General features: G+C 39.5%; 1 protein-coding gene across 1 annotated transcript in view; it reads left to right on the top strand.

The window, feature by feature from the left end:
• The first annotated feature begins 2993 nt into the window (after positions 1-2993).
• The window catches only part of COLEC12 (collectin subfamily member 12), a 134904-nt gene continuing 112619 nt past the window's right edge, over positions 2994-25278 (top strand). The window contains exons 1-2 of the mRNA XM_063451505.1: positions 2994-3426; positions 16089-16139. Coding sequence (XP_063307575.1) covers positions 3420-3426; positions 16089-16139 — 58 coding nt within the window. The 5' untranslated portion in view covers positions 2994-3419. The remainder of the gene's footprint in view (positions 3427-16088; positions 16140-25278) is intronic.

Here is a 25278-nt window from a genome sequence, read left to right as displayed (position 1 = left end):
CTGGTGGCTTGGTCATGCTCTGGGGTTGCTTTGCATCCTCTGGCACTGGAAAACTGCAACATGTGGAAGGCAAGATTGCTTTATTGAAGTACAGGTACTCCTCACTTAGCGACCAGGTTCCGTTCCTACGACCCAGTCATAGAACGAATTGGACGGTAAGTGAGGAGTTAAGCGATTCCCTGCACTGGTGCGCTTGTCTATGTTCGGGGAAATTTCCACTAGAGCAGGGCATCCCTCTAATCTATCTTCGGGCAAATTTCCCTGAACATAGATTTAAGGGATTCCCTGCTCTGGTGCGCATGTCTGTGTTCAGGGACATTTCCCCGAACATAGACGAACACACAAGAGCAGGGTGTGAAGAAACGACACTTTTTTTTCGTTAACTGTGATTTTCCTCGTTTGGTAGATAAAACTACAGAACACCAACCACACCCCTGGCTCATTAATTACAAAGAAAACTGCAGATTAAGTGCTCTCTCTGTGTGGCCGTCGTTCGTATGGCCGAACGCCACGTGCTGGAGAAAACGGTGGCCATCGTGTCGCCTGAAAAGAAGTAGCGAGACTCGAGTGTCTGGAACTAAAATTGGACACTCAAATTCCTGAACGCCGTTCAACTTCGCGAACGCCTGCTTCATTTCACTGACCGGCCATGAGTGAGCGCTATTCGGTAGGTTTGTTCCCACGAACTAGGGGAACAAACACTACCCATGAGCCAGGGGAACAGTTTGTGGATATGTTCGGTTTTAAAGGGCAATACATCCCAGGGGCCATAGTCACATGGCAGGAGGCTGGCAATCAGTCTTCTCCAATGCCTAGTGGCGAGGTCGGTTTCACCACAGAGACTACTTATGTTTGTGATGGTTTTGAGCAGGCTAAGTATGGTGGGACTAACTATGATGGTGTTTGTCTTTGTGTGATAGTAATAAATTGTCTGCATGTGATGGGACTGCTTGTGGGTGATGGTAAAATACTACAGACATGCCAAAGCTTTCCATGATGATGTTGCGAATCCTCTTTCTACCCAACATTAGTGAATTTCTCTGAGTCACATCCAGGTGCCAAAGTTGGCCAAACTTTCCACATTAAGCACAGCTGTAGGATATGTTATAATCTGAATCCAGGATCCAATGTGGAGACACTGTGGGTAAAATGATAAAATGTAGAACTGCAGTGGGCCTAGTACCCCATCATGTAAATATTCATCTGTGCAGTCTGTGACCTGTATAAAGGTTTGTGAATCCTAGACCAATACAAACTAAAATTACTTGTTTTATTCTCATGCACACCATATGTAATCCTGCGTACATATATATTATTTACTCAAAAGCTTCACTTACTGTGTCAGTCGTAATTACACTGTCTGGAGTGTCCACTCCACTCACTCCCTAGTCCTTCTGCAATCTCCAGGCAAGGTAAGGTGTGGCTGCACTGTGTCCACTTGCTTCTACCCCCCTTCCATCCATGTCTGTTCTTCACCCCTGTCATCAATGTCTCTTTCTAACCCTCTTTCATTCTTGTCCCTGTTCCCTTCCATGTCTCCCCCATGCTCCCATCCATTCATGTATTTCCTGCTCCATGTCCACCCTACATCCATACCCTCCCCCCCCCCCCATCCATGTCTCAGGATCTACCTTTGGTTGGATCTCAGTTTATTTTTGCTCAAACCATATCAGCACACAGCAAAACCAGTCATAAATGCAACGTCATGAGCCTGTCATTTACCCCCTTAGGAAGTCCAGCCAACTTTCTAACAAGAACTGTTTTCACTGCAAAACCAATATCTGCCTCACAATGCTCATTTATTTCACTGCCACTCCAAAAGATGGTGCAACCAGAACCTTTCTCATATAGTTGTCTACCCAAACTAGCCGGGTCTCACTAAGGTGGGCTCAGTGGGCTGCGGAACTTCGCTGCTGCTCAGTGTACGTGAGAAATGACCCTATGGCTTGAGCCGCCTGTGTGCAGGTTTGCGGGTACGGCTGACAGTGTATCCATACTTGCACCTTCATTGCTTGCCTGTCGCCACAGAACTTGAAGTGAGTGGTATAAATGGCAGATGACAAAAAGTGACTTGCGCAGGTAAGTTGGATTAAAGTGAGGAAGAGTTGCGCAATGCGTCAACCTCACTCTCACTCAAGACCATCTGAATTCAGCAGTAGGATGAGGTAGGGATGGCTGTGCATGCTACAGCTGCAAGGAGCCACAGGTGAGAGCTGAGTGCCAGGTGGGCACCAAAGATGGACGAGCTACCCCCTAAGGGGTATGATTGCCCCCCATCAGAGATGCTTTTTCACACTGGGCACCCCATACACCACATTTACTCACATTAGTAAATAACCCTGAGTGTGTCCTAGTATTAAACAAGAGACTGGATAACTACTGACAGAAATAATGTTCACTCAACCTCAAGCATAGCGCTTGACAAATGTAGAGAATGATGCCCTGATGGAACCCTCTGTACTGCCAAGGAGCACCAGTTAGTGCCAACAGTTTGCCACCCCTGCTATGAGGCAAATTGGTACATATAAGTGCATGTACAATGGCACAGTCAGCTCTAAACTATTTTACAAATAAGATATCCAATACACTAGGTTTCTGGAGAAAAAGCTAGGGGACATTTTTTGTGATTCAAGAAATGGTTATATGCAATTCATTCATGCATTTAATTTGGACACTAATCTAATCCAGTCATTCTCTACCCTACCCCTTTTGCCAGTAAGACACCGTAACCCTATCCATTTCTTATGATGCTCCATCTTCCCCTCCCTTATCCTTTAGATTAGGAAAGAGGAATTTGAGAGGTATGGTATGTATTACCCCATCCTGTCTCTCCCTCCTCATATCTCAGTTGGCCACGGATCTCTTTGACCTCTTGCAGTGACACCCTGACAAGACCTCAGAGGGGAGGAGATGGAGCAGGAGGTAGTAGGGGAGTGGCACAGATCTAAGTCTCCTCTACAAAAAGCACATGGTTGCAGTCTACATTTACACACACACACAGTTCGATTGTACTTGCTCTCTGTCGTTTTGTCTGAGGGGACATTTTTTTTTTATTCTCCCAAAGGGATAGAGTGCAGCTTATCCCCAATAACAGTTTACAAACTCTAAACTTTTTCATCCTAAATCCCTGCCTGAAAAAAAAAAGTTGGAGGGAGGACTCAGCAGCAGCAAGTCAGACTGAGAGAGCCCGTTATCTCCAGTGCTTGAGCAGGCAAAAGGGATAGACCTTACAGCTGCGCTCTGGCTAAACTGAGCAAAAGAAGAAGAGGGGGGAGTCTTAAAATCCAGGCAACAGGAGTTTCTCTATCAGCTGACTGCAAGCAACATGGAAATCCAGTAGCCTAGAAGAGGACTAAACTATTGTCTACACTTCATTAATTACCACCTGAGTTTTCTGCGTGATCGCCCACTGTTACAACATGAAAGGTAAGATACAAGCCAGGAGCCCAGCGCATCCTGGCAGCTGTGGCTTCAGATACAATGTCCTGTCTGTGGAACGTTTGTGACAAGTTGGGACTGGGAGGATGTAGACTGAAGTAGAAACTTTCCTAAGAAATGATCTGCTGTTAAAGGCAGAGACGTGAGGTACAGATCCTGTGACATTGCCACTAAAATGAATTTAAGAGTCTGTTGTCTCTTTAGTCATGGGTGCACTTGATGCTACCTGAAAGGGGGTGGGGGCAGTTTGTATGTATTATTCCCCTATGATATATTGCATACTTGTTTTTATTCTCTGTGTCCTTTTTAAACACAGTTCTGAGCTGGGGTGTTCGTGATGGCTTGTGTTTTTTCCTCGGCACATCTGGAAACAATTAGATGCCAGTGGAGGCAGAACAGGCTTGTGAAATAAATTTGGCATCCATCTATTCACAATCCAGTGACTGGAATTGGAAACTATATATATGTGTGTGTGTGTGTGTGTATACTTTTCATGTACATGTGTGAATTCGCAGAATGAAAGTAGAAGTTACATGGCTGTGAAACATGCTGGTCTAATTAAATATGAGGACATTTAGCCCAAGGAGGCAGAACTTTGTGGAGAATACAGAAAGTACAGAATTCATTGGGAATTTAAAAGCCTCTCCAAGTACTTTAAACATTTTAAAGACATATGTTATTCTCTGCATTTATTGGAAGTAGGGTGGATTGATAGATTTTGTCCATGTGGCCAATTCTTTCTGGAAAATAATTGAGAATCTCTACTTGTAATGATCTTTCTTTTTATACTTTTAGAGGGTTATCTACTAAACAGTGAATAGTTATGTTGGATACTAGAATATCAAGCATATTAATGAGTTGGACCATTCTTACAACACATATATATATAGGACTAACTTTACTTAACTGCTGATTAGACTGTAAATCAGGGCTTGAATTGACATGAGAAAATAAGCCCAAATAAGAAAATTCTAAACCTTCTCCAACTATGTTTTTTGGCCTAAAGTTTGTAATTCTATTGAAATGTATTGATTAGCATATAAATGCCATTCTATTTCATATTTATAACAATTTACTGTTTATTAACCGCTTAAGGACCAAACTTCTGGAATAAAATGGAATCATTACATGTCACACATGTCATGTGTCCTTAAGGGGTTAAGTAAACCCTTTGCTGTTATTTTTACAAATGCATACATTGTTATTCTGGAACCTGTTCTAGATCAGCAGGTTTGGCCTTGTATTGATATTTTAGTATTAACCCCAGTTTTGTAGATGCTAGTACAAAGTTATAATTTCACAAACAGAGATCATGTCATCAGGAAGTGGAAACTCACCTGTGGCAGGTAATTGGAAATGGCACTTCTCTGAGGCATTCATTACATGCCTGAGGGAAACCATGTATATGTCATCTTTTACCATGATAAGGTTAATGTTATCATCCAATGTACAGGTTAAGTAGGTGCACACCATTTTGGAATCTGAGCACTTCCTTTGCAATTGCCAACAAGTCCCTCAGTAGAGTTTTGGCGATGATTGCTTTCCAGACCTCAGCACAACTGACACACAGGTGACTAAACAGATTTTATATTTAGTTAACTTGAAAATCTTAGGTATGAGTCTCTTTTGGCAAGCACCATATGGAAACCCATAACTCCTTTACACAAGTATTTTTGAGGTGAAAAGTTGAAAAGCATGTTGTTTCTTTCCCTTGTAATATAGCAGTATTTCCCTCAAGTATTAACTGATTCCATTTTAGAACCTCTCTTAAATATGTTCAATATTTTCCATTATCTGAATGTGATTTTTGTTTTTTCATTTTCAAAAACCCCAAATTCAAACAGATTTGTTTTTGACATTCTTACATAATTGACACTGAGGGGTGGTGATTTTTGCTTAGCTGTTTTTACTATGATTCATCGAGTTGTTGTTTTTCATTCATGGGATTAAGCAATGATCCCACAGGAAAAGGCAAATCAAAGGGAATCTTATTGCAAGGCATATTAAGCTTTAATTACATTTGGAAAAACTGCTGCCATGCTTTATAATGTATACAGTTCCAATTGCGCATGTATATATACATATATATAAAAATATATGTATATATATACAAAATAGTAGAAAATCCTTGCACACAGGCTATATTTTTAACGAGTACTTGCCGGGTGCTCAAACCTGGGACTTTCAATATCCAACAAGAAGTAGTGATGGTAGCACTCACGGTCTTCAGTTTAAAATATCTTCTTTATTTTGCAAGAATTAAAACATAAGCTCTAGGATCCTAGAGCTTATGTTTTAATTCTTGCAAAGTAAAGAAGATATTTTAAACTGAAGACCGTGAGTGCTACCATCACTACTTCTATATGTATAAATATATATATATATATATATATATATATATATATATATATATAAAAATAAAGCTACTAAGAGTAGCCATCTTGCTTTCTTGGCAGACATCAAATACAATACTACAGAGTTTTCATATCTTTTTTTTGGGGGGAGAAGATAAAAAGCAAACACAAACATTAATGTGTTTGCTACTTTTCAACTGCAATAAGGTGTTTTTTTCCCCCATATCAACCTTGCTTTATCTTAAATGAATAGTTACTCTGCTCTTTGTCTGATTGTGATTGAATTATTTGGTAGAGATTCACCAGATTTTAGCAAGCTATTAAATAGCTGCAACAAGGTCAGGATGATAACTGTTATTAAAATACTCCCTCATCAATTTCTATAGAGGATCTCTGAATATACACATTTGCGTGCACTAGTTATTCTTAGATTTAGTCTATAGATGCATAACATTGCATTTTTTATGTGGAAACATCACCATCCACCAGCTACCTTTACATCCTTTAATATAAAGTACATTTTTTAGAACATTAGCTGTAAAGTATTGATTAGCCAAGTGGATTGTGTGTATGTGCCTTCCAGCTGAAGTGGTAGAGGTTAACACAGTAAAGGAGTTTAAGCATGCGTGGGATATGCATAAGGATATCCTAACTATAAGATAAGGCCAGGGACTAATGAAAGTATTTTAAAAAATTGGGCAGGCTAGATGGGCTGAATGGTTCTTATCTGCCGTCACAAGTGTACATGCACCAATCACTATTAAAAACTGTAACCACAAAATAAGGTTACAATAGTTCATTTAAAACATCACCTAGTAGCATTTAAAATCAAGGACATTGACATTTCAATAACTGCTGCAAGCAAGTTTATTTCCCAATCTCATTGAAGTATATTAGTCAATCTCTGCATAGCAAAATATTCTAATAGTACTTTCTGTATACTTCATGAAGTTAATGAAACATAGTTGTTGTTTTTTTTTGTTTTTTTAAATGTCCATTAACTCCACTTCAAACAATATCTGGAGAGGTGTCAATCCTATGGAAAGCTATAGAATTGAGTTGTAGTGCAAGCATGGTTGGCTAACTCAGTTTTGCTCAAAAAATTCAAATCCATGTTGAAGTTAGTTGAGCCGAACTTGGCATGAAATCAGAAATGTCTATCCAAGTTTTCTTCCAATTCAGCCAATATGTGTTGTGCCTGTTTCAATACTAAGCTCAACAGATATATCTTTAGACTTTGTGAATAGAGCTATAAAAAATATTAAGTAAATAGAAAAATAACTATATCTCAACATACAGAATTTAGTTTTTTTTATATAGTCATACTATAAAATGAATGACAGAAGCAGACAAAAATACATTCTTTGACAGAGCATTCCGCATCTTAACTGCCCTCACTGTAATGTTCAATATCAGATTTCCTTAATAACTGTCCTGCTTTCATGAATTTCTTCCTCTTATTTTTAAATCATCAACAAATCCGCTGATAGTAAAGCACATTATTTTTATTTGACCTCAATGTACAGATGCAATAGGTTTTGAGTATCCAATAATTTCTTTGTAACTCACTAAATCAAAAACTTTTTTATATGATCCAATACAATTTAGTTTCAACTTCTATAAATAATACAGTTTTGATCAAAAGAATTTCACTGCGAATGAGTGGTATGGCAAGAGTGTATTGTGAATATGAATGAATGATCAACTTAGTTGCCAGATCTTAAACCAATTGAACATCAGTGGCATTCAGGTTATTTGGAGTGAAGATCTACTGGCCAATATAACAGAACCTTGGAAAGCAAGTCAAACACAGGATACTAATTTTTTTAGAATGCCTTTTAGAATCCATGTACCTGTGAATTATTGCGGTTGTTTTGAGGGCAATAGAGACCAAAGGGTGCGCATCTCAAAATATTCTCACTTATTTATTTATTTATAAAATATTTGACCATAAAGGATACATTGAGATTTCTCTAGTTTTCAAGTATGTCCCGGGTCCACAAAACATTGCATTGTTACAATTGGGTACAATAAGATACAAAAACAATATTAATACAAAATATATACAAAACTTAACATAGAACAGGTAGGAAATATATAATACTTGGTTATGTGCTGATAGTATTAATTAGTTATATTAACCAGTTTTCAAGTGTTTTTAAGAATGTTAGACAGATGGACAGAACTATTAGTAGATAATTGAAGCTCTGTAATAAGCATGTCCTACAGTTACTACATATAGATGTTAGAAGATTGGCAGAAAGATATCTCAATAAGTCCAAATTCAATTTGGCTTTTATAACATTTTTGTTTCCATGAATGGAGCCATACTGCACTCCCTAATGTAATTTTTTTACACTTTGCTTTAGGCACTCTTATGGGTTTTGAAACCATAAAGTCATCTTTTTGGCAGAAAAAGTTCAGTTTTACTAACCTTAGTAAAACATATTAATGCTCTTACTTGGGTGAGGGTAAAAGCAGAAGCAAAGTTATTGTTGCTGTAGGGTATTTTACCTCCATGCTCCCTAGATGACTTATTGTACACACTTTGATGTATATTTATAGGCGGTATGCAGTCATTGGATATTTTGTATTTTTGGGGGGATTTAACCCCTTAAGGACCAAACTTCTTGAATTAAAGGGAATCATGACATGTCACACATGTCATGTGTCCTTAAGGGGTTAAATAATATAACAACTAACAAACTAACAGGTAAAATTTTTATTTGCCAATATAAAGCGGATCTGTCATATAAAGCTGATCTGTCTCTGTCTGTGGTCTTTGCATACTTTGCAAAGACCCCCCTACAATGACATTACGGAGTGCAGCTGTCAGAAGCCGACAATAGCACTGTACTCCCGTACATACGTAGGAATACCTCATTTAGTTCTGTGGAGGATCCCACTGGCTTGCTAATTTTCCTACCACCGTCACTGGTGATGGCTAGAGAAATAACAAGGCTTGATGGCGGTAGCTCCATCTAGTGTCAAGATTTGGCAAACAGCGCAAAACTATTGAGACAAAGTAGCCCCTACTTTTTCTCAGTATATCTTTTGAATGAGTTGGATTTTTTGTGAAATCGCAACACAGCCAATATGAGCTTTTCTCAAGGATTATATCTCATTTTGAAGGGGGGGCAGCAGTGCCTCTCGAACAGATGTAGTCTCACTTTCAGTCTTGTTGGATACGGCACTTAAATGCTTTATTCCCCTAGTATAATGAGTTGTGATCAGTTGAATTCAGTCCAAACTATCGAAATGATAAAAAATAAAATACAAAAATATTCATCTACAAGATAAGCAAATTGTCATCTCTCTCTAAACCTCAATAAATCTCTAAGTTTGATTTTAGACTATTACAATTTAGATTTAAAGGTTTGACAAACATTTTTAACTACTCATATTAAAATACAATACATGTTATCTAAATAAATGAAAGATAAAAGTCTATTTCAGTTCCTGTCACTTTGGAAAGTTCTGCGGTTGTTTTCCAGTCTTTATTTTTTCAAGTTAATTATGTGAAAATAGCCCAAACAATAAAGTGTAATGTCTTAAAGTCTAAAAATGTATGAAAGTTTCTCATTTTATGAGTCTGTGATTTAGTGATGCTCATCTAGTTCTAAATCAAGCCAAAAGCTTTGTGAATAGTTTTTCTCATAAATCCGGTTTATATCCTGAATTACTTCCTAATCTGTTCCCGGCCTAAATCATGGGAAAGATACTGACAAAAAAAGAATTACAGAATTTTCAAGTCTGCATTATTGCCTTTAGCTTTGTCAGCAGAAACTGACCCAGAGTTCAAACTAGCCCTGCTCAACAGGGCGACATGTAGTAAAATACCAGCTTTGAGGATGGTTGTTTATTTACTTTTGATCCCATTCAACTATTTTTTTTTTACTAGGAGATACAGGGTAAGTTGAAATTCTCAAGGTGAAACCTGGGATGCCTGATCACTATATTATTTGATTTGTAAGTCATACCAGTTTTACACCTATATGGTGCTAGCTGAGATTTCGTGACACTTGGCATTGCCGATAGGCGGGGAGAGGGGTATTAGTCGGTCATTTAGACCTTTCAAGCTGAGGGTGATGGGTGCTGTCTAGCTTATTGCATGAGAAACAAAAGCAACAATAATGAGTAAACATTGATAAAACTGAGAGCAGTAGGCAACTAAAATATATAAATGTGAGCCACAGTGTGAGAGAGGTAGTCTCTCTGTGAGGATAGTCAGGTGGAGTCCACTGTTAACAGGTTCAGTGTGGACCGTTGAGGGACAAAGGGTCGTGCTGTTGCCAGATTCAACTTGTGAGGTGTCCAGTCTATTGCCCAGGTTCCCATAGGTGCCAGAGAGTCCTGTGATAGATTCAGGGTCGGCAGCAGAGATTTTGCTTCTTCCAGATCGTATATGAATAATTTTTCTTCGCCCTTGAGGACCATGAGGGTACGTACTGTGCGCCACCGATATTCGAGGTGGTGTTTTCTTAGCAAGGACGTAAAGGGTAGTAATGATCTCCTCCATGCCAGAGTACCTCCCGAGAGGTCTGAGTAGACTGTGAGTAGCATGTTCTCAAACTGGTAGGGTGTGTGATCTTTGATGTCTTCAAGGACTGCCCTCCTGTCCCCTTTGCTCCGAAAGCAGACTATTAGGTCTTGTGGTGCAGCAGCTGGGGCCTTGGGTGGTTTAGGTATGCAAAATAAATCCTCTAGCGCCACCGTTTTGCTCTGTTTTGGGGTCAGGAGTGCCACCATCAGGCGCCTAATGAAGTGTGGTAGTTCCGCTGCTGGAATGTCCTCACTGATTCCGTGGATTTTCACGTTCTTCTTACACCTTAAGTCTTCTAGCGCTGCAGAGCAATGGTTGTAGGACTTGTTTTGCTTCTGCAATCCCAGAATTGTCTGCTGCAGGGAGGCAATTTGTTTTGTGTGCTCTCCTGTAGTGGTTTCCTGCACTCCCAGCCTGTTTGACAGGTCTTTGATATCTGTGCGGATCGCTGCCAGGTCTGACAGTATGTTTGTCTGAAGGTCCGCTAGGAGAGATTTAAGCACCTCTGTGGTAACTGGTGCTTTGTCTGGGACCCGCGGTGCCAGGTCTAGAGGCCTTAAAATCGGTGGGATTCCATCTCTTTCTCGAGGGAGAAATCGTCAGAGTACTCCGAGTAGGCCATTTTGAGTCCGTGGCCATTTTGAGTCCTACCACGTTGTTTGCTTGGCGCAGGAGGTTTCCAATATGCAGGCCTGGACGCGGTTTATCCTGTTTTAATTTTTTTGCTTTTTGTCCCATAACGGTGCTAGGATAGCAGGTAAGTTCTCTGGAATCACCAATTTGGTGTCTTGGGCTCTCCAGTGGGTAAAAAGAGAGTCAAATGCCCGGAGCTCTCTCGCAGTGTGGCTACTCAGCTTGGTTGCTTGGCTCTGCCCCCTCCCATTCAACTATTTTCTATTCCATCTTGGTTTATTTGATGATCTCCAGATTTTTTCTCTTTCCTTCTCAACCATTTCCTCATCTAGACTCTTTTCCCAGGATCTTGTCCCTTTTTATCTAATCCTTTTTATCTCATCCTCTCCCATGCTTTAAAGTGTTCTCTTCCTTTGCCACCCTACCAACCATTTTTAATCTCTCTCCTTTGCCCTTCCTCTTTGTACTTGTTTTTCTTCTATTCCCCCTGCATTTACCTATCTAACTTTCTCTTTCTTGAAAAAAACGTGCATTATGAGCTGCTCTCTTAACTCCTAGCGGTGCATTTTTACCCTATACATTAATTTAGTATAAACCACACTGAAAATGAGGGTACTAAAACAACGTTGCAGAACCTAAAAATTAAAGACATACAGACATAGAGTCATTTTGGCACTCACCATTTTCCAATTATCACTACACTAAGATGCTAGTTCAAATGTTTTACTAAAACAGTTTAAAACTGATGAGTTATAGAAAGTAATTTTATATTGAATACTATTGAAAGGAGCAACTTGAAAAAAAATTTGGATCTATCAAATATATAAAATTCAAAAACCTTAGAGACTCTCATGCCTTATTTTATGTACCTCCATACAGTATAGAATCTGAGAAACCATATTACTTTAACAAACAGTTTATTGAGAAAAGCCTGCTTATTAAGCCTTATTTTAGATGTTTTTAACCAGCAGCAGTAATCCTTAACTAATGGCCTTGAACTTCTGCCACTGCTGAAACATAATAGCATAGTTGTGTGTGGGAGTGAAACAGCATCTTAGGCTAAGAATGGACCAAGTCGTGAATCGAAGAGGATTTTAGATTTTCATTTGGAAGGAGATGGAGCACGTAGAAGATGTTTCATTGAGTGTTGGCAGAAGATAAGTGTTGGACATATTAGTTACACAGCAATAACTTTTTGTTCAGGCTGAAGTTGAAAGACCACAAATTGCAGCATCAAGTGTCACGGGAAACATTGGTGAAATGTATGGTCCTGTTAACAGTTCTCTTTTTGTGCAAACACAATTTTTTGTTGTAGTTATACAGAAAATTATGGGCTCTTATTTGCCACTTGTCAACGTAGTCTTGCCACTTGCCTAGCATCTCAGAATATAAAGAGTGGCCTAGCGACAAGCAGCCTATGTGAATATTTAACTGGAAGCAGACCACAATACTAAAATCCCCAGTTATGAAAAAAAAACATACTAACATTAACCTTAATAGTACTATGATATCTTTATTAGCAGACATTCCCAATACATTTTTTATGTACCAACGGCATAATGAGAGAAAGCAAGCCCTTCATGATGTGAAGAGAAATGCTTAGTGATATTCTAGGAAATAGATAAAGATAAAAAAGAGAGATAAACTGTGTAACGATAAGAAAGTGGTGGGCTGTTTCTATTTATAAGCAGTTTAGCATCCCAGGAAGTCAGACAGACATCACAGAAAGAAGTGATGGTAAACAGACATTAAGTTAAAGGAAAGATTTAGTTTGGTTTTATTGGTATTAGATCTTGGTTGTATTTTACTTAAATGTAGCAAAACAGTTGCTTTATTCTTGTGCGGGAAAAGCTGAGACACCCAAGCAGGAACACCAACAACCAACCATGTTCCAATAATATGTTCTTGCCTGGTTAATTATGTCTCTTGAAGCTCCAGTCCTGGAGTTTTGCTTGTTTTGATGGTAACAATGTGGCAAAGAAGAAAATGTGGAATCTCCTATACAGCAGCCATCACAGATTTTCAATTAAGAAGAGTCATGTTCCAGACAGCAAATTAGATTTAGGTCTATACATAGTAAACATTATTAATTTTCAGTCTGCAGAGTGAGGCAACTGCTAAAGCTTTTGAATGAGACGGTTGTCTTAAAGTAGTGCATGTCCTGTTAAATTCATTTATTCATAAAATATTATACCAGGAAGGATACATTGAGATTTCTCTTGTTTTCAAGTGTGTCCTGGGCCCACAATAATTCCATTGTTTCGTGAGGATACAATATATTTTTAAAATTACAAAGAAACTTTATTGAAATGAGTTCGTAATACAGGGCTTACGTTACCACACATCAATTATTGTGGGTACAATAAATAGTAGGTTAGTCTCCAAGTGTTATTTTATTTTTATTTTTTTGCTAAAATAAAAGTGAATTGTCCAGCCCACCTTTATTATGTCTGGAACTAGGTTAGATACAGTGTGGAATAAAACCTATATGTGCAGAATCACAAAAAAATCTACCACTTGAAAGACCTACATCAGGATTTAGTAGTAGTTCTATGAAACAAATGCTAACATTCACATTGCATAAATGTCCAAACTTGCTTGTACAATAATAACCGCATACATAATCAAAATGACTCTTATCAACTCTGTATTTACCAATTATCTGACAAGCTCAATTCATGATTGACATTAAACGGAGTCAAATTGTCCTCACATGAAGACTTTACATATTGAGTCAACTTATTCTCATAAAACATCATGACCCTCTTGTTTGCTGCCTGAATCCATTACACTTAAAGGGGAACTATAGGCACCCAGACCTCTTCATCTCAGTGAAATGGTCTGGGTGCAGGGTCCCTGTCCTCCTTATCCCTGCAATGTTAAACATTAAAGTTTTAGAGTGACTACCTCTAGTGGCTGTCTACTAGACAGCCATTAGAAGCACAGCTTGACCTTTCACGGAGTTTGACTGCGTGAAACAATGCTGGATGTCCTTGCGCTTTCATGAGGATGTAATCCCCATATGAAAGCATTGAGTCAATGCTTTCCATGGGAAAGGCCTAATGCACCCTTCATTGGTTGACATTGGAGGCGGAGGAGCCCATCCCAGAGCCAAGGTACATTGGTGCTGGAGTAAGGCGAGTAGGTGTTTCATACCTTTCGCAACCGTGGGGAGGAACAGGGTGGGCCACTGGGACAGAGGGACACTAGTGTTAGGAATACATCTTTGTAAAGTGTTTTTTAGATGTTTTTTAGATGTTTGGACATCATAAAAATCTGTTTAGACATGAGGTACTGGTGGGGTACAGAGGTAGTTCCATACAAGCTGTGTAGACATTTGTGGTTATGCATGAAGGGTTCGAGTGTAGCCAATTTCAAAGTGATGACTGGGTCGCACATGACTCAGGTCACAGAGCCAATCATGTATTTTGCTTAATTATAGTGGCTGAATGCCAAGTTCTAGTCAGTAAAATAAGAACTGCTGGGCAGGCACACCAGGAAAGGAAAATCCAGACAGAAATATAAGAAGGGAAAGCCATAAAATAAGAAATATGGTGGATGAAACATGTTTTGACGTGTTCCACTTAAAACAATATCCTAAAGTTACCCCCAAAGCACACATTTTTACTTTTTTGTACTTTTTTTTACTACTGTAAGCCGAAGACTCTATTTTAAACACTTTTGAACATCTGAATATGCAACAGAAAGCTTCCAAACATAATTTTTAGTGTAATGAGCAACATGATAATTGTTTGCACGTACACGACTCTGACTCTAATATCCGTGTCAACACTGTCTCCGTAGACGGACAGTAGCTTACCAAAACGCATTTAAGCAGTAAATCAAATTATGTTAATGTACTGTATAAGGTTTTACTTTTTCATAATTCTTCATATATAATGTACTCCATCTGAGTTGAGTCTGACTGTCATATCATGCTGTCTTTAAACGCTAAATAACAAAGGATTTCTACATTTCTTAATTTACTTTAAGTAATTCATATGATGATTGTTTACTGTAGCATCATTGCCTTCCCGGTGGAACACTGAGAAAATTCTAATTAATTAAGGTGTTTTACAAAACTTATTTAAGGGGACTTTCTAGACATTTAGAGTGCACTGTAGAGGTTATGGTGTCAGAGATCAGCTGGGCTCTGTCTGCTGGTAATCTCCCAACACTTTTACAAATGATTTGAGAATGATGTTGCTGTGTGAGGCACCTGTGATCATTCTTCTGCACTATTACACCAACTAATATCATAATTGAATAATATTTAGTGGCTGAGAGTGTTAAATTATTTGACAGATTACCATAGGACACTACCTGAGACTATTTGCATTATAGCTACTACAGAGTATTGTTGTAATTATGGTGTCTAGAGTATCACTTTCATGTCAGTTAAAAGAGCACTGTAGGGTCAGGAATACACATTTGTTAAAAACACTATTTAGCCCTCTGACCCTCCATTGCCCCGCTTAAATAGCGTGAAAACTCACCCCCTATTTCCAGGGCCGTGCAGGTCTGCCATGATGTCCCTGCCCCCGATCCACCTTCTTTGTTGACATCATCAGAATTGACCATCTCAGCCAATCCAATGCTTCCCTATAGAAAACTATTGAATTGGCTGAGATTGTTACTTCTAATTATCTCAGCCAAGGAGAAAGAGCGGGGTGGGGGAGGGGCATTGATTCACTGTATCTCTAGGAGGAGTGTTCACTCAGTGCTTCCAGGCAGAGCATGGAGGTGCTCCACATAAGAGCTACAGATTGTGCAGCACTGGACAAGGAAGAACCTCTAGTGGCCGTCTGAGTCACTGCCACTGTCCCGAGGCAGCAATGTAAAACTGCCTTTTCTCTGAAAATGCCTGTAGGGACTGACAATACACACCGGAACAACTACATTAAGCTGTACTTGTTCTGGTGACTATAGTGTCCCTTTAACAAAAGATAAGATAACAAAAGATAATTTTCAGATCAAAGAATGGGAAGGCAAGCTATTGCCATATTCAAAATTTGTGTTTCTGTCAAAAAAAGCTATGACATACTGCTCTGATTAAACATACAATAGGTTTTATATTTAAAATTGGAGATTTATTAAATTACACCTTCTTGCTTTTACAGACGATTTTGCAGATGAAGAGGAGGTACAGTCCTTCGGATACAAGAGATTTGGTGAGTGACAGCAAGTTATTTTAAAGTAGGTTGTAATAGGAAATTGCATTTTATTTCTATAGTCCTTCTCTATAAGTAACATATGTAACACATATCTTTTATCAATGATAAGGAGCAGAGCCCAGATACATATAGGAGAACTATATTTTAGCAACGTTTGCAAACCACGTACACAAGACCGTCATGCAATATAAGCAAAAATCTGAAAGAAATATACATATTAGGGTCAGATGTTAATGTATTTGTTACAGTGGATTAAATATACAGTTTTATAGCAGACAGGTGGCTGACATTTGTTCTCAATTGTTTAATTTCTGGTTACCATCTGGATTTTGATTGGATGAAAGCACAGCAGCTCTCCACATATATGCAAATTAGTGATTGCATAATGTCATATGTTAATAACCTGTAAAACACTTCAAACCGAAAAGAGCACTCAATCCTCCAAAGATATCTGGGTAATGGCACTAATCCAGATGAACTTTAATGTCTGTGTTAGCTATGTGTTTATTTAAGAAAACAATTAAGTGGTCTTGCAATGCAACCAACTCATTGATTGATTTGATATAGCAAAAAAATGTGTCCACCTTAGACCAATTCTCAACACCTGCCTTTTGGCCCTCTAGTGAAAATGGAATATTTTCATGAACTGCCTTTTTGGATAATGTGTGTTTTGATATTTTATAGCAAATGGGAGATAACAAATAGGATACATATAAAATAGTAAGTAATCTCACACATTACATATTTGGTGTTGGACTTCAATCAGAAGTATGCCAAACCAACCAGTAAGTCCAGAGTGCCACTCAAACCCAAACAAAAATCAAATTAAATTCAATTACAACCTTAAAACACAGTGGGGGTTATCAACGTGTGTTCTAAAAAGTGCTAAAAGTCTGCCAATCACCATAGAGACAAGGGAAACCAATAGGCACATTCTATTGCTGACTTCTTCCCTTTTGCATTTTAGCACCATTTTTTTTAGACAGACCACTTTTATGTCACATGGACCTTACAAGATCTTCTTGCATTAAAAGAACTTTGATCTAGAGTACATGATGGAGTTAACTTAATAATATCAAGTACCTATTACGGAGTAGAATAGCAAACCTTTAGAACACCTTCAATCTCTCTTTGAATGCTGTCACAAGAATCCTAAACTGTGTATACAGTAGTGGGATATTTTGCTTTTCTTCAGAAAGGAACCTTGCAGTTAATTAATCAGTGAAAGAAATTATATTGCAGTTTGTGCTCCGGGATATTTCATTAATGTTTTAGTGGTCTATATTTGGTGAAAGTGAAGGTAGAGGAAGACAACTGACTTTAGCCTCTTGTTCATGAAACCACTAAAATGTGTTTAACTGTGTGTGAGTAGGTATTATCTACCTGAAATATAAGAACTTCATAAAGTGTTTGCACTGTAGGGTGCATTTGGTCCTGATAATGGCTTCATGTTCCGTGACAGTTACTGACCTTTCAGGACAATTATCATCAGTAATAACTTCCAAATAATGCCCATACAATTACAATGTCGCTGCCATATTTATTAACAGCTGGTAACAATATTGCATTTTTTGTTTAAACTACTTTATTGATAAAGATATATGGATACAAAAAAATTCAATACAAAAAAATTCCATATAAATCGTCTATCATGCAAATAAATATCCAAAGAATAAATAGAGTACATTCTAGACGTAATCCTTATATTATCAAGACTTTTGCCCCATACGTGATGCCGGCTGCCTTCTTTTTCCTTAAAATTCTAAAAGACATTAAGTACGCCAACAAATATTGGCCTGGTCTCAAAAAAGTATATCTAAAGATTGTATTTACAATGACAAGTTGAACATCCCATAACACATAACACATCCCCTACACACTCCACTCCCTGTGAGCAAACTCATGGGTGGGTGGAACATATAAGTGGACTTATGAGTGGGCCTTATGGGCATACCCACCGTCAGGCCCTGGGGCCCAGACCTTGAGCTGTTTAAGAGGCCCCCAAAAAATGGAGCTGCTTCCAATTCTCCCAGTATATTGAATTTTGTGACCACAGTTGCAAACAGCCTCTAGAGATCCTGTTCTACACCAGACCAGTGGAGCCAAACTGCAGCCCATCATCATCCTCATCTAATTGTAAGTAGGCAATCTAGTATATTATTAGTGACACTAATCTATAATTTACCTCACATTAAAGGGACACTATAGCTTAATGAAGTGGTTCTGGTGTCTATAGCTGGTCCCTGCAGGCTTTTTAATGTAAACACACACTGTGTGCAGCACTGGCGTTAGTTCATATGGCAGATCATATGGGTGGGGAATTGTGATGTCACATGGGGGGGCGGCAAATTTATATTTTGTCTAGGGCGGCAAAAATCCTTGCACCGGCTCTGATCCTGGGCAGGTGCACCAGTCTACTGGTGACCCACAGGAGGGGAGTGCACTGATTGCACTGCACTCTCCTCCTGCCCAGACCCGTCTTGACCGCAGTGCAAGTGCCCTCTGCCCTCTGCCCCTAATTTACAGTGGGTCACACTCACAACAAGCAGTGCCTGGAGCCCTTTGCAGAGACGGAAACAAAGAGGTTCTGCGGCAGCTGTCCGTCCTGCAAGCATTACATTAAACAGCTGTTCCCCATGCAGCCACAGGTGGCGTTGTGCTGGGAGACTGTGATTACTCTTCACTTCCTCCCAGCCTACAGAGCAGCGCATGGGGGAGAGAGAGGAGGAGGCATGATTTAATCTTACAATAAATCCTCTAAGCAAACCTTTTTTTGGGGGGGATCAGCTCTGTTTCCACAGTTTATTGGTGTTTACTCTGATGTCTGTATTAATATTGAGGGATGTCTAAGTAGTAACGTCAGTGTGTGTCAGCAGGGCCAGCCATTGGGGTGGGCTAGCTGTGCAGTCACGCAGGGTGCCATGACAACAGAGGCACCCGGCGGCCAACACAGCTCGCAAGTTGGGTACACCAGCATATTTAATTTAAACGATTCGCTGGTGGTCCACTGGTGCGCACCAGCAGTAGGTGCAGTCAGATCATATCCTCTCCCTCGTGGTTCCGGCGCTCAGTTAGTGAGTCAGAGCACAGGCTCAGAGATTCTCAGCCTGTGCTCTGACAACATTGAAAATCAGAGCCGTGAAGGAGCGGGTATGGCAAAGAGCTACTGATTAGCATAACATCAATATCCGTTATAAAACCAGGAAAAGGTGGGCATGGATGGTGAACTGATTTGGTGGCGCAATGGGCCACTTGACTGGTTTTGCCCCCCAGGCCTAAGGCTGCCAGCCCTCCCCTGGCACTCATACATACACACACTGCATTCATACACACACTGCACTCATACACACACTGCACTCATACACACACACACTGCACTCATACACACACACACACTGCACTCATACATACAGACACTGCATGCATACACACACACTGCATTCATTATACACACACACTGTAAATAAATATTCAATTAATATAATTTTTTTAGGATCTAATTTTATTTAGAAATTTACCAGTAGCTGCTGCATTTCCCACCCTAGTCTTATACTCGAGTCAATAAGTTTTCCCAGTTTTTTGGGGTAAAATTAGGGGCCTCGGCTTATGTCGGCTTATACTACGGTATATACGGTATTTTCTCTAAAGAAACCAAAACTTAATATGAGAAGCAAGGCAGCCTAAAACCTTCACAATAAGTTCTTCCTCCATAGAAAAACTATTTTATTTAGGTTTTTGATTTTCTCAGTAACATATCAGAGTCTGGAACCTGTTTTTCCATCTCCTTGCTAAGCCAGGATATTATGTGACACAACTTTAGTGTTAGGCCAGTCATTCGGAAGGCAGCTAGAGCTTCATTCAAGAGGTCAGTGTAGGCTCTGGTTTCATGGTCAAACCAAGAAGCCCGCTCAAAAGTACAAAAACACTTACCCAAAATTCTACAACCATCACACATGTCTACCACATGTGGGAGTACATTCCATTGTAGCTGCTAAATTTTCATTAACGGTTGTAAAAATTGATAATTTATGATTATTCTCAAAAGTAGTCTTCCCGGCTCCTCATCCAGGTCTCTCTCCCAAAGTGTCTGGAAAGGTAGCCAACACAATATGCAGTTTTTTGGGGGAAAATTTTTTTGGGCACAGACTATTCTTCTCCTCTTTGGGTGTCCTATTGCCTCAAGATGTTTTGAAACTCAAATTTCAGAACACTAATTGATCACTTTTGCAGTTGACGCAATATGCTAATTGGCAATTAACCCAATACATCTGCATTTCTCCTTTTCATGTGGTATTTACTTGAGACAAAGAAATTAAAGCTTAGTAGTATTTTAACAAAAAGAAAATGGCTAAGAATGGGTGCTTGTTATAAATCACTGGTCAGATTGCATGATAAAACTGTTATGTTAATATTTACTTTGTAAAATCATTTGCCAACAGAGCTGTTAGCTCAGTACTATGTATCTAACGGTGCAAGTGTGTCAGTATTGGCAAAATGGCTGCCTTCAGGCCATGTCGGGGCCTTTACTGTTTTTGTACGATAGCCAGCCTGACTGATTGCAGCTTTGGTTTTATTGTGTTACATCACTGATAGACTTCAGCCACCAGCAGGTAAAAATGATGTATTTTTGTGGGTCTGTGTTTAATTACTTCAAATTCTACTAGATCTAGTGATTTTACAAGTAATGCAATATTGTACTGAAAAAATAGTCCTAAACAAGCAAACTTGCTGATCCCACTAAAAACACTACAGGAGTATATTTAAACTGGCTTTCACTTCAGAATTACACACAGCTGGAAACATTTGCTGGTCACTTCTTGGCAAGAGTATCTCTGACCAAATATCCTCCTTAGAGTTCAGAAAAGAGTTATTGTTCAATTGATGTCTGTTTGCATTAATGCATGTTTATGACCTAGGATGATATGTAGAAATGCAAATCAGTTACAACTAAACATTAGGGTTATTTCCTTTTAACGTTCTTTTCAGTTTGTAAGCTCTATTTTATAAGTGAAAATATGACAGATTTCGTCTTGCTATTTCACTTGGCCATGATCCCACGGCTTTAGGCAGACTTGCTGTTAGTGTTTTGACCCTCCTGACTGGCTGGCTGAGGAAAGTATATCCCCCTATCAGGCAATCGTAGACATTGAAGTGGGTTGAGAATCAGTGCCAGCTGGGGCTAACAAGTTAGAGGGTTGTTCCAAACCAGCCCACCCTGATGTGCACCACAAGGGCAAACGATCAGCTTAATGAAACAGAGTGTTGGGAAGGAATATGAGACTAAGGGGTAAATATAAGTAGAACACACTGAAAATAAAAGAATCAGAAATTACATAGGGGGGGGACGGTGCCTGTATTGAAAGAAGAGGGAATTTAATTGGAGAAAGAAGTGGTAAAGGTTATTAATGGAGCCAAAATATCTGAGAGAACATGTTGGGGGCATACAAAGGTGAAACAACAACAAAGTACTGTGGAAGGAAATGCGAGAATAGAGGAGGACTGGAGAGAGAGACAAAGAGAGAGAGAGAGAGAGAGAGAGAGAGAGAGAGAGAGAGAGAGAACCGTGGACTCAGTGAAAGGTTGACTGAGGGCAAATGCTTTGTTGGAGGAAGTAGAATGGGAGTATAGAGTTCTGGTGAAAAGTCTGGAGGTTTTATATAACTAGCTTTAAAAGAATACTGATTAAGACATAGTTAAAAAATAAATCCACTACTTTCTGAGAAGATGTCATTTTCATACATACTGCATATGCATATTGATGTCTAGTATGCCAACATCGGAGACAGTATGCCCATCAGACTAGTGTACAGTGGAAGTTGCCCCCCTCTGCTCACATCCTTTGCTATGCCTGTGAGCTAGGGAAAATCATTTTTATATAATGTGATATTCCTATTAACTTACATTAGTCAAGGCTCTTTCCACATTGTCAGGTAATCAAAAGTTATATAAACACGGTAATGGCAAAAAGCCATGTGTGTACTTGCATATTCAGTAGTGGAAGCAGGAAATATGGGCAAGTGAAAAGATCTGAGGGATTTTGACAAGGGCCAAATAGTGATGGCTACTGATGGCTAGATGACTGGGTCAAAGCATCTCCAAAATGGCAAGTCTTTTGGGGTGTTCCCAGGGGCGTATTAGCCGCGAGGCAGACAAGGCATTTGCCTTGGGCGGCATTTTCCAGGGGGCGGCAAAAAAGCCGCCCCCAAATGCCCAAGGCAAATGTCTTGTTAGCCTTGAGGCTAACAGACATGCCGGCGGGCTGCTGGGCGATCGGGCGGCACTGCCTGGTGGGTGGGCGGGCGGGCGGCCGGCGAGGGAGCACTTCCCCTGAGCTGTCTGTTCAGCTCCCTCGCCAGCCGCAGAGTGAGGCTGGGAGGCGGAGCCGGAATATGACGTCATATTCCGGCTCCCAGCCTCACTCTGAGGCGCGCGAGGGAGCTGAACAGACAGCTCAGGGGAAGTGCTCCCTCGCCGGCCGCCCGCCCGCCAGGCAGTGCCGCCCGATCACCCAGCAGCCACTGGACCACCAGGGAGGAAGAGACATCCCCCCCCCCTCCCCAGCATTCCCAAAGGTAAGGAGGCTGGGGCGGGGGGGGGTTAAATAAAAAAAAAAATGTGTGAAAAATAAATTTTAAAAAAATGTGTGAAAAATAAATTAAAAATAAATTTAAAAAAATGTGTTCAAAAATAAATGTGAAAAAAATGTGTTAAAAAAATTAAAAAAAAATGTGTTAAAAATAAATTTTAAAAAAATGTGTTAATGTGGGTGGGTGAGTGTGTGTCTGTGTCTGTTAGTGTGTGTCAGTGTGTGTGTCTGTTAGTGTTTGTGTCTGTTAGTGTGTGTGTGTGTGTGTGTGTGTGTCTGTTAGTGTGTGTGTGTCTGTTAGTGTGTCTGTTAGTGTGTGTGTGTCTGTTAGTGTGTCTGTTAGTGTGTGTGTCTGTTAGTGTGTGTGTCAGTGTGTGTGTCTGTTAGTGTTTGTGTCTGTTAGTGTGTGTCTGTTAGTGTTTCTGTCTGTGTCTGTTAGTGTGTGTGTCTGTGTCTGTTAGTGTGTGTGTCTGTGTCTGTTAGTGTGTGTGTGTGTCTGTTAGTGTGTGTGTGTGTCTGACTGTGTGTGGCTATTAGTGTGTGTGTGTCTGTTAGTGTGTGTGTATGTTAGTGAGTGTGTGTGCTAGTTTGTGTCTGCTAGTGAGTGAGTGTGTGTCTGTTAGTGTGTGTCTGTTAGCGAGTGTTTGTCTGTTACTGAGTGTGAGTGTGTCTGTTAGTGTGTGTGTGTTTCTGTTAGTGAGTGTGTGTTTTTGTTAGCTAGTGTATGCATATCTGTCAGTGAATGTGTGTGTGTGTATTTAGAATGCGGGGCGGGGGGAAAGGTTGGGTGGGGGTGGCGCAGAGGGAGGGGGGGCACCTGAGTTTTGTCCTGCCTAGGGCAGCACAAAACCAGGATACACCACTGAGTGTGTGTGTATGTTAGTGAGTGTGTGTGTGCTAGTTTGTGTCTGCTAGTGAGTGAGTGTGTGTCTGTTAGTGTGTGTCTGTTAGTGAGTGTTTGTCTGTTACTGAGTGTGAGTGTGTCTGTTAGTGTGTGTGTGTTTCTGTTAGCGAGTGTGTGTTTCTGTTAGCTAGTGTATGCGTATCTGTCAGTGAATGTGTGTGTGTGTGTATTTAGAATGCGTGGCGGGGGGAAAGGTTTTGTGGGGGTGGCGCAGAGGGAGGGGGGGCGCCTGAGTTTTGTCCTGCCTAGGGCAGCACAAAACCAGGATACACCACTGGGTGTTCCCAGTATGCAGTGGTTAGTATCGACCAAAAGTGGTGCATGAAATGATAAGTTAAACTCCTTAGAGTCCAGGAAGTGCTTAATGAGGTTGACTTAACCCTGCAATGTAAACATTGCATTTTCTATAAAACTGCAATATCTGACATTGCAAGGTGAAGGGGACAGTGACACTGCACCCAGTCCACTTCAATTTCATTAAATGGTCTGGGTGCCTATAGTGTCCCTTTAAACACTCTGCCACTCTCAGTACATTTATCCACTAAAAGCTGTGGATAACTCAAAAGACCCAATAACAATTTAATTTGTGAATGGAGCTACTTGCTTGGTGCGTGGTCCAAAGCTCTGACAAAGAACAATTTAGCTTAATTTTTTTAAGCTAAACTTAAGCTAGTACAATGTATATATTACAATTTACTCTCTACTGTAATCATATGGGTGGAAAACCAGTACACGTTTAGCCCAGCATTCATTCTTACAAGCACCCTTTTTACAATTTGTTTCCTTAATACTTTTCCAAAAAATTGAATTGTTTATAACCATACCACCCACACATGCACACGGCAATTTAGTTAAGAGAATGAAACCAATCTGATTGCACGCAAATCAAATTATACGTTTATCTCTTTCTTTTTGGGCCAAGATAGGAATTCTGGCAAATTCAACTACAACCAGATCTTCATCTATCACAAAAGAATGTTTATAACTGTGAAATATGGAATTGAACAGTGGGTGGTCACATCAGAATGTATTGTATTGCTACAAGTTGTATTTCACAACTGCAGAAAAATATATGTTGAACAAATAAATATGATACATATCATAGCATAGTCTATGTCATTAAATTATTGCAAGCCATGGAAAAGCTGCAATTTATAAAATCTTGAAGACTCACAGTGGTACTGCAATCTCTTTTTATATGAAAAAAATGCTGATTTAGAACAAGCAGAACATAATGTATATAGTTCCTTTTACTATTGATATGTTAATTATGTTTATAAAATATGCAGATTTTTACATAAATATCTGGAGCAAATAGAATTCCTAAAATTCATAAACTGTACTAATTTAATAGACCTCTGTTTTCTAAACACTGATTACAGTGTGAATGTAAAGTATCACAAATATTCTTTGAGTTGCTAGAGTTGCAAACTAATGTATAGACACAGAGAAATAAAGTTATAATAAATGACTTTGTGGTAGCATTTCCAAAATTGGAAATAAACCTGGTTATCGAAAATGGAAAATAGAGAATAGTCTTGCCCCAATTAGGTATTGTGCCTTCTCTTTCAAAAGAGAAGAAGCAGAAAATTCCTTTTGGCCATACTTAAAAAAAACGAGTATTCTTGAAAAGATAAAATTGATAC

This window comes from Pelobates fuscus, chromosome 4 (assembly GCF_036172605.1).
Source record: "Pelobates fuscus isolate aPelFus1 chromosome 4, aPelFus1.pri, whole genome shotgun sequence".
Lineage (NCBI taxonomy): Eukaryota > Metazoa > Chordata > Amphibia > Anura > Pelobatidae > Pelobates > Pelobates fuscus.
Note: the sequence above shows the minus strand (reverse complement) of the source record. Positions and strands in the feature narration are given on the sequence as shown.